General features: G+C 49.2%; 1 protein-coding gene across 28 annotated transcripts in view; it reads left to right on the top strand.

Annotated features, from left to right (window-relative positions):
* LOC144120815 (eukaryotic translation initiation factor 4 gamma 3-like) overlaps positions 1-12,568 on the top strand; it is a 102,403-nt gene that overhangs the window by 86,669 nt on the left and 3,166 nt on the right. For 18 of the 28 annotated variants that reach the window (XM_077653562.1, XM_077653559.1, XM_077653553.1 and 15 more), the window contains 9 exons: positions 2,162-2,416; positions 3,008-3,424; positions 3,953-4,306; positions 4,686-5,279; positions 7,649-7,774; positions 9,441-9,776; positions 9,909-10,715; positions 10,804-10,902; positions 10,996-11,169. In XM_077653562.1, coding sequence (XP_077509688.1) covers positions 2,162-2,416; positions 3,008-3,424; positions 3,953-4,306; positions 4,686-5,279; positions 7,649-7,774; positions 9,441-9,776; positions 9,909-10,715; positions 10,804-10,902; positions 10,996-11,169 — 3,162 coding nt within the window. The remainder of the gene's footprint in view (positions 1-2,161; positions 2,417-3,007; positions 3,425-3,952; positions 4,307-4,685; positions 5,280-7,648; positions 7,775-9,440; positions 9,777-9,908; positions 10,716-10,803; positions 10,903-10,995; positions 11,170-12,568) is intronic. The other 10 variants (XM_077653564.1, XM_077653556.1, XM_077653563.1 and 7 more) reach the window with 2 other exon arrangements.

Genomic DNA, 12,568 nt, shown 5'->3' with positions numbered 1-12,568 from the left:
CGACCGCCACATGGTTTCAGGCGGACTTTAAAACTTCAATTACAAATTACTTGCTGCACCAAATGAGCTCATATTTTCCCAATTCCAGGATGTGCAGTGAACATGCATTAAAAGCTTGAGCCTGAAAATGGTGTCATGACCCCTTTAATTTGTTCGCATTGTTCTACTTAAGTCTTTTATAATTGAGGACAGACGCGTTGCATAGGTTTACAGCCGCTCGTGTTGCTAATACAGTAAAAGCTCGTTAATTCGAACTCTGTTAATTCGAACTGGTGCCCGGGTCCTGGCACAGCCCTGTGTATTTCAAAGGGGGAAATGTCCCAATAATTCGGAACTAGGCGGCATCTTTTGTCGGTGCCACGAGCGCGAGCTAAGGGGACAGCAGTGTGGAGACGTTGAAGCCCTTGAGTGACGCCGATATATTGAGGCTGCATTCCCCCAGTAGACGTCCTAGGGCTCACGTTCAGTGAGAACAGTCGTTGGCGTGAGTGTGCCACCGCCAAGTGCACGTGAAGGAGCGCCGGCGCTCTATGTTGCAGTGTACGCCACTTCTCTGTCAGTGAGAATTCTGGCGTTGCGCAGGAGCTTTGGGTAAGCGGCAGATGATGCTGATGGAGTCTCTGCAGACAAACGCAAGCAAATGCACTTCGCCGGTTACTTATAATTTTGACAACCCTTCCCCGTAAATAAACATGTTTTGGAGCATCAATGGCATCCTATATTCCGGCACTAAAGCTTGCTGCTCACACGAATGCATTCCAGTACTTGTTTCTGGTGCATAATTAGCCGATCAAATTATTTCATTTGCCAATAGAACCGCATGAATTTAATTCTCTGAATCGCCCACCACAAATGCGTAGCAGTGCCTAGCTCGCAATAATGGGTCTAGATGTGACTACTTCGGATTCTGCCCATGCGGCAGGGCGCAATGAATGCTCATCCTAGCGCCCATTCGAACTCCGCTTAGTTCGGACAACTTTCCAGTCCCTTTAGAGTTCGAATTAATGAGCTTTTACTGTAGAAATCTAGTGCTTTTCATCAGTACATAGAAAAGTGCCAACAACTAGTTGGTTACTCATGTAATGTATGATGAAGTGCCATTGGATTCAGGTATAGCTGCCTCATTTCCTTGTTGCATTACTCTTCCCTACTGAAACAATTGTGGATGTGCCAGCTAAGAGAAAATATCCTTTGTCCAATTTTCATGTGGGTCTGTGCCTGCCTCCTTGCATTCTTTCCAATGTCATGCAGTTTACAGCTGTGCTGTTTTTGTGGAGCTGTATAGCAAGCAGAAGCTTTCCCAGTCTGCTTTGTGATCAGAGAGGCTAGGGCGCTTCTGAAGCTTGATCATGGGTCACTTGCTTCGCTTTTGTAGCCCACATTTCAAGGGCGAAGTGCTATAGTGCTTGGATTTTGCTGCAGGTTAAGCTCACCGAGAAGTGGTAGTAAATAACGTGACGCTCCCCTCTACTCGATCCCTCATAGCCCAGGCAGAGCCTTTGAGCAGAGGAACTGCGCCTTGCCCATTATTTGGTGCTGCTGCTTTTTGTGAAGAAACTTTTTGCTGTGCTTGTTACAGTGGAGAAGCTGCACTGCCTAAGTAGAGCACAATAGCAAACACAAAGTGCCAACTGCGCTTGCACTTGTGTAGCACCTGCAAAGTGGATTCTTCACTGTTTGCCAATTACCCCAGCTGCTTTGGACTGCTACGTATGGGATGGGAAAAGTTTCATAAAACAACCTGCTGAGAAAAGCGGTAGTTGAGCCTGGCTTCAGATAATGAAATAGGGAATGAGGGGCGATAGCTGTGGCAAAAATTTTGTTGGTGAAATTAGCAGAATATGGCTGTCATAGACTGTGTGAATATGCATAAAGAGCCTTTACCTTCAGGAACGGGCTTCTTTCTTCTCTTCTGTTTCCCCTTCATTGAATGGAGCACTATGGCATATTTTTCTAATGCTTTGTGATCAGGGATTGTCTGCACAATCTTCTCCAGTCGGCTTTCTGGCACCGTAAAAAAGTTCCTGCACGTTATCTGAGGGCACAGTGGTGGATCTCTCTTGTGAGTGGCACTCTTAGCAGCGGGGTTTCGTTCCTGCTGCTTCAAAATCAGCCCCTTGGTTCTGTCCTAGCTGAGTTCCTCCTCTCTGGCCTCGTGCAGCAGTCAGCAGTCCAGCCAAGTGTGGCAGCCGCTGTGGCTCCTGAGGCACCTGCCCGTACTCCCAGTCCCCCAGCGAGGCTCAGTCCTGCACCCCCTATGCCCGCTACTGCCCCCACCGCTGCACCTGCCAGTGCTTCTGCACCAGTTTCCCCTCCGGCTGCTGCAGAGGCCGCACCGGAAGCTGCCACGGCCACCCTGCCGACGTCACCTGACCAGACAGATTCCTCAGCCGGAGAGGATGAGCAGCATAGGAAGGTGCGTGCAGTCAGCCCCTGTGAAGCCACTGTTTGGCAGGGCAGCACGAGTCGATTTGAGGTACTACCTTGATGTATTGTGCTCTGCTGCGACAGTGATGGCACGATAAGGAATGATAAGCTTTGTTGTAACTTAGTAATAATAATAATAACAAAACAATTGAAGCAAAATAGGCAGTTTGAATTACCGCCGCAAAGGGAAGCGCACACAAGTTACTTTTCTGGCCACCAAGTGTCACCAGCGCAAGGCTGGGTCCAGGACTGTGGGCTGAAATTCAAATTTTCAATTTTGTAATGTTCAGATTTGCAAGTCCCCCCCCCCCCCCATTCCATTGACAAGTGAATTTTGGTGGCTGAGACTCGTAATTTTGGAAAAATTGCCAGCTAAATATGCCACCATGGCGCGGGGCCTCGTGAAAATGCGTGATACTTTTGTGCATAAATGATAGTTGTACGGTGCAAAAGAAAAAACTGACTCTTGGAGGTTGTTATGCAGTGCTTCATTACATACTGATAAGATGTGGAACCCCATGTCTGAAGTAAAGGTGGATTGTGAATAAAAGTTGGGCTCTCTCTCTTGTTGGATATACAGGCAGTGAAAATCAAGAACGAGGAGAACCTGAGGGTCTCTCGAGAGGCCGCTGCTGCTGCTGCTGCTGCCACCACCACTGCCACCACAATGCCAGTTGTTGAATCATCTGACATGGTGGAGAAGGCAGACACTGAAGCCGTTGAGGATGGCTTGGAGGTGCCCGCCTCACGTGTGACTGACGAGGAGGTGGAGGATGGCGAGGAAAATGAAGAGGAAGAGGAGAGCAGCAGCGGCAAGGAAAGTGGCGATGCAAAGGGGCCCGCGCTCAAGTACACCTATCGCGAGGACCAGTGGAGCCCAGTGAACCCGGATGGCCGCAAGCAGTACGACCGCCAGTTCCTGCTGATGCTCCAGGGGGAGCCTATGTCTCTGAAGAAGCCCTATGGCTTGCCCAACCTGGATGTCATCAAAGACACTGTAAGCTGTGGGCCTTTGTCTTCCTTTTTGAGTGAAGGAGTTGAATGATTGGGTGGGTTTTGTCTTGCTATGTAAGTTTTAACTTTCGTCTCACAGCCACTGCTGAGGCTGCTGAAAGTTTTGGTACTTATTAGGGTTTTAAACAAGGCTGTCAGTGATTATTCTCAAACTTGCACACACCTCCTTTTTTTCGCTCTAGAAGTCCTGGTGCGAGTGAGAGCGATTAACACAATAAAAGGTTATGGCATTCACTATTGACTGTCAGAGTGAAAAGTGACTGGGTGAAATGAACTGAGTCACACACACACACACTGTTTGTGGTAGTACGTGACACATTGCCACAAAACCACTTGAAAAGCATGCATAAGGCATAACTACTGTTGGAACTCAAAAGTGTAGAAGCTTATGGCTCTTTTGAATTAGTCAAGTTGAACATGTTGCTTCCAGTGTCGTGGTATATGTTTTTATATGTACCACTTCTGTGTTCTTGGTGGTACTTCTAGAGCAGCACCTTGCTTGCTTTCACAGGCCATGCAGCACAAGCTCCCAGACCCTCCCCGGGGTGGTCCCTACCCGGGTGGCGGCCAGTCCTCGATGGGAGGTGGTCCCGGTGGACCCATGGGACGCAGTGCCCACCCCGAGCACCTGTTCATGCCTTCCTATGCTCGCAACGGTGTGGCTCGGCCACCCGCTGGAGGTGGTGGAGGTAGTGGGCCTGGCCGAAGGCAGAGCCAGCCTGGGCGCGGTGGGGACAAGCCTAAGAAGGTGATCACCCTGTCCAGCTCGCTCAACCAAGATGTCAAGCTACACGCAGCGCAGAATGCCTGGAAACCTTCCCACAAGGCTCCCGGCGATGCTGCGGCAGAGGATATCGCCTCTGAGGCAAGTTGGCAGTCGTATTTTTTTAAATACCATATAAACTTCTGTAAGGGTCGAACTTTTTATTTTACATTCTAGTGTGAGTTCTGAAGGTGCAGCCCATACACTAATTTAAAAAAAAGTGTAGCCGTATTTTTTCTCTGTTGTCCATTCCAAAACGAGGTATGGCCCTTACATCCAATGTAGGGAATTTAGGAATGCATTCTCTGAAAGTGTGCTGAGCTGGAGCCTACTAGGTCTGTTTCATGCCCACGAATTTGGGCTACATTGCACTGTTCTTCAGTTTTTACCTGCCCACAGTAATGCTATGCTCTGAGGCCACTGAGATATAAAGTATTAGTGACTCACTGGCCTTGACATTTCTACTCATTTCTGCGTGCAGGAGCTGTACCGGCGGGTCCGGGGTATTCTGAACAAGCTGACGCCGCAAAAGTTCCAGTCGCTGGTGGAGCAGGTGCGGAACCTGGAGATCAACTCGGAGGAGCGCCTGAATCGGGTCATTGACCTTGTGTTTGAGAAGGCCCTTGATGAGCCCAACTTCAGTGTGCCCTACGCCAACATGTGCAAGCACCTGGCCATGTTCGAGGTCCCTGTTGCCAATGACCCCGAGGGCCGGATGGTGAATTTCCGTAAACTGCTGCTGCTCAAGTGCCAGAAGGAGTTTGAGAAGGACACCAGTGATGACATCCGCAAGGCGGAGCGCCTCAAAAAGATTGAGGCGGCAACCACCGAGGAGGAGAAGGCCAAGCTGACAGAGGAGCTCATTGACGACGAGAAGAAGTCTAAACGCCGGTCGCTAGGCAACATTCGTTTCATAGGCGAACTGTACAATCTCAACATGCTGACTGCGCCTATCATGTTTGACTGCCTGCGGCGGCTAATCAACTCCAATGACGAGGACTCGCTGGAGTGCCTGTGCAAACTGCTCATAACCATCGGCAAGGAGCTAGACTCGGCTGCTGCGAAAGGAGCACAGGTCAGTTCAAGTGGCTCTCGCTTGTAATGTTGCTTTATTTCTGAACAAAATGCCAGTTGCAGTGCCTAGCTTTTACCGTCGATGAGGCTTAAAGGGTTTGGCATTCGGCTGCTATGGTGAATGCACGCACGCCTATGTGATGTCAGCGCATTTGAAAGAAACCAGTGTGCAACCTTGGGATGTAAAATAGCACAAATCTATAACCTACATAATTTTGTCATGAGTTTGCATCTTCAGTTATGTGCATCTTTTTAGATGCAGACTGTGGCATAAAGCTGAACTTAAGAGCTACAGTAGAATTTATACGAATCTCACAGGGTCAGGAAAAATATTCATATCATTCAGAATGAACAGGCTTGAACAAACTTCCTTGGTTATGGCCTGTTAAAAGTTCTCTTTAAAGTTTTCATTGCTGTTGCAAAACTTGGCTGTGTATTCTGAAAGTGCCCACTATGTAGACATGTCACACGGGCGTGGCCTAAAAGTACCCCCCACCCCCTTCTCCAGCGTATCATATCACAAGTTTTGTGATAGTCATTCTTGCTTTGCAATTAATGATGTAATGCAAGTACGACATGGGGGCAATCTCCTCTGCATTCGAGGCTCCAACCTATTGGCGATGACCGAAGTGGACACTTACAGGATATGGACCATAAACTCGTGTACATGTGTTTTGATCCCCACGCCCCATAAGCTGTCCCCCAGTGGTCCTGTGGCATGTGTGGGCGTCCTGCCTGCCTGTCCGGGATCCTGTTCCAGTGCTTGGGCATTAGGGGGTCTAGCGAGTCATGGTGTGGCAAATCAAAGTGCCTCTAGGGCCTCCTGTTGTGGCGCAGCCTCTTTCACTGCTTCACTTGAAGGAGGGTTGCCTGCATGCAGCTGATGGTGGCCTACAGTTAACATTTTGTTCTGTTTACTCCATTTTTTGTTTCTTGAGCACATTTATGTTATGTCCCCTGTCCTGTGTCTCAGTAGCTTACGGGGGAACACCCCTCCTAGAACTATTTGCTTTATTTATGAACAGATTTACACCAAATTTTCACTGTTTATTCATTTCCGTGTCCTGATTCTAAAACTGCAAACAGTTTTCTCCTGCAGCAGATAGTTTTAGATTTATAACGGAAAGTATGTCTTGTTTGGAGGAAGCTTGGTTAATAAACGTAGGTCTTATGGAGAAGATTTCTATTTATAAATGATCTAGAGTCACCAAGGTGTGCAGTAAGGCATACATGAGCATTTTAGGACGACTTGGACGAAAGTTGCAGCTGGTCGAACTTTATAGACTGCAGGCGATCAAAGTTCGGTGCGATTAAACCTCAATTTAAAGGGCCGCGCACGCGGTTTCACGTCTTTGGAACGTGCAGTGACCTCAGTATCGCGAAAATCAAGATCAAAAATCTGATTTTTTTACCAATTTTCAGCCTCAAAGAGCTGTGTCCCCCCCTTAATGAGTCTACATATAAAATTTCGATGTACCGTGCTTGTGATGACAAGTTTTACTAAAGGATGCCAATGGTGATGAGCCTGATCATGAGATCCAGAAATTGTTAAGCAGTTAAATTGTTAAGGTATAGGATGTACAGTATTTGCTAGCTAGTGAATGCACGAGCCATTTCTTTTTCCAGGCATCAGTTGTCTGTTACTATACTAGCCTCCATGATGAACACCCCTAAATTCTTGTAATGGGAGGAGGAATCAGTTTGTTTTGACACAAAATTAAAAGCTTAAATGCATTATATGCTCACATATTCAAGAGTTAACACTGATTTAGTACTTTTCATTGCTCAGTGAGGCTGAGACGAAAGGATAGCCACTTTCCTTTTGAGCACATGTGCTGCATTTTGTTATTGCTCGGCCTGTCACCTTGCACTGCCTTTGCCCTAATGCACCTACTAAACTGTTCTAGGTATGACTATTTATGTATGGTGTTAGGGCCTTATTCTGACCAATACATTTGGTGCTTTCTATTGTCATTTATCTCTCTCTTAGGGGGGTTGATTTTATATGGTGATCAAGTACCCAACAATGCATGCATGTCTGTGGCCTGGCTCATGCTGAAGTGGTGCAGTGATGTTTGCAAGTTTGGCGATTGCAAATTAGACTCTGCCTAGAGTTCGTGCTCTGCTTTGAATTTTAATTTCAGTTGTGCACGCCTGGCATGCTTGATTAGGAAGAAAAAAAAATTGTTTTATGCTTTGTTTTTCCAGTTTTGTTTTGTTGTTTGCCTTCCCCTAACCTTGCACTTGCGCACTTGTTTTGTTGCCTCCTCTTTTTTCCCGCAATCCTGACCCACCTTCGGTCATAATCGCCTCGTTCACCCGCACAACAACACTACCGCCACTGCTGCTGTCGCCGCCTCCACCGTGCAGGGGGGTAAGGTGAATCCCAAATTACAGCTGGACGAGTACTTCCGGAAAATGGAGAACATCGTCAAGAAGCGGGAGGTCTCGCTACGGGTGGTCTTCATGCTACAGGACGTCATCGACCTACGCATGGTATGTGCCATCACCCTTTTACTGCAGTCTCTGTGTTGGCCGTCTTTTTGAGTGCCACACGGTGAGAGACAGTAAAGCATCTCGGAGAGTGAATGTGTTGAAGCCAAAGAATAGGTTGTTTGGGAAGGGTCAATACTACATCTACATCACAGCTTGTCACACTTATCATGGTGGCTGAATGAGGCACCACTGCCCTCAATGCAAGCGTCCTCCAGCAATCCATGGTGGCTGAATGATTGCAGCGCCAGTCTTTTCCCTTTTTAAAACATAAGAAGCACTTGCTGTATGAATCTTGTGGCAGCTACAACGTAGACATGAAGTAACTTTGGATGGACATAACTGAAATTTCTTTCTGCACTTCCGTGTTGTCGATGCTAATGGATTGAGTGCAAATTTTTTAAAGCCTTTTAAAGAATTAGCTTTGTAAGCGAAGGTGTACTAATTTTACAGAAGCATATGGAGAAATATCGCCAGGGTGTTTAGCGACATGAAAAACCTGTAATTGGAACCTTTCTGCAAAAAACCGGCTTTCAAACTCTCGAAAATCACCGTCCCCATGTTCAGCCTTCAAGCGATATTGGACTGTGTGTGAGCAAGAACAGTGGGGCAGCAATGCTCGTAAAGACTGAGCGGGAAGAGCGGAAGCCAGCGCCTCCAAATGCACCCCCCCCTACCCCGTACCACAGCTGGCGTCATCCAAGCCGCAGCGGACACTGCAGCTGTCCTGCTATCCTGTTGTACCATTTTCAGTATGACCACGCGCTTTTTGTAGGCTATCTCGATGGCAACGGAAAGTGTCCCATTATCTCGAATGGCAACTATGGAGAACAAATAGCCAAGCCTATCCAAGCCAGTCCGTCCGTCTTGCTCCGTCAGTGCCCACGCGCCGATTCTGTTTAAATCCAAGATGGCGCCTCGACAGTATTGTTGCCGTCTGCTTTAGTCCGAAAAATCAAACTTTTAGACCCCACAAAATCTAAAATACCGGTCCTGAAAATGTTACACATTCTTAAAAGGTGTGTGACGGTTCCTCAGCGAAGTCTGAATTATTGTATTCTGAAAAATCGGTCGGCTACTGTACCATCTTATGCTTATCCACGAGCGATGCTGCTTTCGAAAGGGGGTCAGAGTGTTCAAAGGGCACATTCAGTGAAAAGTTGGGAAAATGACGATTTTCACTGATGACAAACCAACTAACCTATATCAGCCCTCCTCTTACTGCGTGACGCCATTCTTTACACGTGTGAAGTGTCTTTTAGAGAATTCCATGGAAGTTTCTCAAGTTGAATTTTCTGTTGCTCATGTGAAAGCTTGTGTAATGCTATCGGATATTGCCTCTTTTGTTCATTTTTACCGTAATATGAAACCAGAACATTGTCGGATGATAGGAGCGATGAGAAGTGAGACATGTTTGTGTATTTCCTCCACTTTTTTAAGTGTTTTATTTACCTTTAGCTTTTGGTGTGAGCACACGCGGACATGGAATATTTTATACTGCTGTGCTCACTTCGTTACCTGAAAGGCCATGAAACACTCATTGTTCTGACAATGTTGGCCTTGACTCTGAGGAACTCCCCATGCGCTGTTATGCCTTTTGATATAGGCAAAGACATGCTTTGAGCCTGTGATGCTAACAGTGACTTGCCGCTGTGCGCCACACTTGCAGAGGAAATGGGTGCCGAGGCGAGACGAGAACATCCCCAAGACAATCGACCAGATTCACGAAGAGGCCCAGCGTGAGCATGTGAATGAGGAGCTGATGCGGGACAGCATGCCACGACCAAAGCGAGGAGAGGACCGACGCAAGGGCGGCCGTGCAGGCGGTGGTGGTGGCTTTGAGGATGGCTGGAACACCGTGCCCAGCAAGAAGCACGTAGACTTCAACAAGCTCAAGCAGATCAGCACCAAACAGACAGAGATGGACAACATCCAGCTGGGGCCTGTCTCACGCATGTCCAGTTGGGCCAAGGGCAGCAGTGGTGGTGGGAAGTCCTCCAGCCAGGTGAGGATGCAGTTTTATTTCCTGTTCCATAGAATAGGGTCAGAGTCTGCTGACAAAAACAGCTTATGGTGGTGCTTTTTTGTGGCCTCTTAGAAGCTAACACACGACTCCTTGATTGCTTGCCTTCTTCAGGAGCCTGAGGGGCGACCTTCAGGTGCCACAAATCGCTTCTCTGCTTTGGCTGATGCACCATCTTACGACTCCCGGCGTGGTGCTCAGCGGTCAACAGCCTCGAGTCGGGAATCGAGTCGTGGTCGGGGTGGCAGCCAACAGCAGTCGCCGATGCCGTCGATGGGTGCACGTAAGACGCCCTCACAGTCACGTGAGCGGGACGCTGCCTTGGCAGCTGTCAAGAACCTTGCTGCGGCCAACGCTGCCACCCCAGCACCCGCGGCTGCGCCTTCAGCTGCCGCTGCGTCTCCTGCGCCGGAAGCCCCCCGAACGGATGGCAAGTCGAGGGAGCCAGAAATGGTTCTCAAGGGCCCAGCCAACATGGACGAGGACACCCTGAGGTCACGGACAGAGGCCCTGGTTGACCAGTTCCTCTGCAACAGTGATTTGCCAGACGCGGTGCAGAATGTGGTGGAGCTTGCATCGCCGGGCAATGTGGCCAAACTGGTGTCTACGGCCATTGAACACACGCTGGAACGCAACCCTGAAGCTCGCAGACTAACAGGCCAGCTGCTCAAGGAGCTGCTCAAGCGCAAAGTGGTCTCCCTGGATGTCTTCACCAAGGGTCTGCACGGTGTGTTGGAATACGGCGAAGACATGGAGCTAGACATCCCCAAGGTGTGGGAGTATATGGCAGAGCTGGTCTCGCCATTGTTCCTGGACCTCCTGGCACTGCAGTACCTGCGCGATGCGGCTGAGCCACTGCGCCCCATTGGCCGGGCAGGGCGGCTGGCCGCCTGTGTGCTGGTCAACCTTGCAAAGACCCTGGTGCGTCCGCTTCCAGTAACATGCCATCCTTTGCAGTTAGCTAGTGTGCAGCTGCAGTATATAAACGATTCTCACTTTTTTTTCACAGGGTGAGTCTACTGTGGCCAACATGTGGCGGACAGCAGGCCTTCAGTGGAGTCACTTCCTGGCACCTGCGGAGGATGCCGACGCCTTTGCCAAGGCTAATGTATGTGCTCTCCCACCACAGTGTTTTTGTTCAAGCATTCTCATTTGCTTGGCATGGAGGGGGGGTGTGCTGACGTTGCTGCATTGACTGCAGGGCGTTGCCTTCACTTTGGGAGGAGTTCCGGCTGCTTCAAGCACTGGCAGTGGTGCACCTGCTGGCCGCGCAGCGGGTGGAGCCGCTGCGTCCTTGCCGGAGCTGGAGTCCCAGTTCAACTTCCTGATCCGCTCAAAGGGGACTCCTTCAATCAATATCATCGAGTGGATTGAGGTAAGCCATTCTCTAGCTCAGCGGGCAGTTTGAACCTAAGGAGAGCTCTGGACATTGCACATTTGCCTGACTTTAGCAGCTGTTTACAATTAAACATAAAGTTTAGCTTTGCTTAGTGCAATGGTGCAACTGCTTAGTGCTTAGTTGAACACTTTCTCAGGAGATTTTCAAGGTTTTAGTTCAAGTACCGTATTTACACGGTTGTGAGTTGACCTATTTATCAAAATTTGAATATCCGAAGTGGTGGAAGTCGACTTACAATAGAAACAAAAACATGGCACTATAAATAAAGGCGAGACAAACGAGATATCGGGCATGCTACAGCGTGGTAGCATTTTTGCTGCAGAGACCGCAGCGGTGGCCGAGTGGTTGAGCATGTGGGAGGTGCGGGGTTTGATCCCCAGTGCTGCCGGGTACCCACCGGTGATACAATGGGTACAAGCTTTCCCCTGGTCTGGTGCTCGGCTTATTTAGGGTGAAAGTCTTGGAAATGGGTCCTTGGCCCCACCATGAGAAGTCAAAGAATACCTTGTGTCATGGCGCTCTTTGGCCATAGATGCCCTTGCGCCATAAAAATTCATCGTCATCATCATTTTTGCTGCGCAGCTCCGTCGCATCACTCTTGGTGCAGGCCTTGAGCAGCTGCTATGTCAGCGCGCAGAACTGGCATCGCCTCCCCCCACGGGCAGCAGCCAATGGCGGCTATCGATAAGCAGCAAACTGGCACCCCACGCTCTGGACACGTAGTTGCAGACTGCGGCTGCTGATAAGCGCCGGCGGCCAGATAACGCAATCGGGTTCTAAGGGAAGCTCAAGCATCTAACACATTTTCTTTTTATTTTCAAGAGCACTCAAGGGGGGTTGATAGTTGATGGAAGGTCCGCTGTTCCAATCGAGGCGGCGTTGCCACTTGGAATGGCAGCGGCTTCGGGGAGTGTCGGTAGCCGACGGAAGAGCCGGCGCCATTCACGCATAGTTTCTCTGGTTTCTCTTTGCCTCTGACGCATTTGACTACTGCCGGCCGCGTTTCACAAGTTTTAATGTAGCGCTTCGTCAGTCGTCATTTGTGCTCCGTGTCCGGCAAGTGACCGGCACTCGTTCACGGCTACATTCAAGATGGCTGTCATTCTTTATGCCGAAGAAACGAACTGCGTTCCGGGCCGTAAGTTCGACATTCACAACGGGTGGTACAGGTGCGGCAGCTGCAGCGAGGCAAAATTTTCAGCTGTTCCACGCGATGTCATGATGGGGTTGTTTGCGAAGTGCGGGATTTCGCAGCACGATGATGTTAGAACGACGAGCTGTGGGACCGCAGCAGTGATCGTGACGGCAGCGCTAGTGAGGACGATGGCACAAGTGTGGACGAGTAGTCAGTGACAAACACGTTTTCGTTCTGGAA

This window comes from Amblyomma americanum, chromosome 2 (assembly GCF_052857255.1).
Source record: "Amblyomma americanum isolate KBUSLIRL-KWMA chromosome 2, ASM5285725v1, whole genome shotgun sequence".
Taxonomy (NCBI): domain Eukaryota; kingdom Metazoa; phylum Arthropoda; class Arachnida; order Ixodida; family Ixodidae; genus Amblyomma; species Amblyomma americanum.
This window is presented reverse-complemented; position numbering and strand designations above follow the sequence as displayed.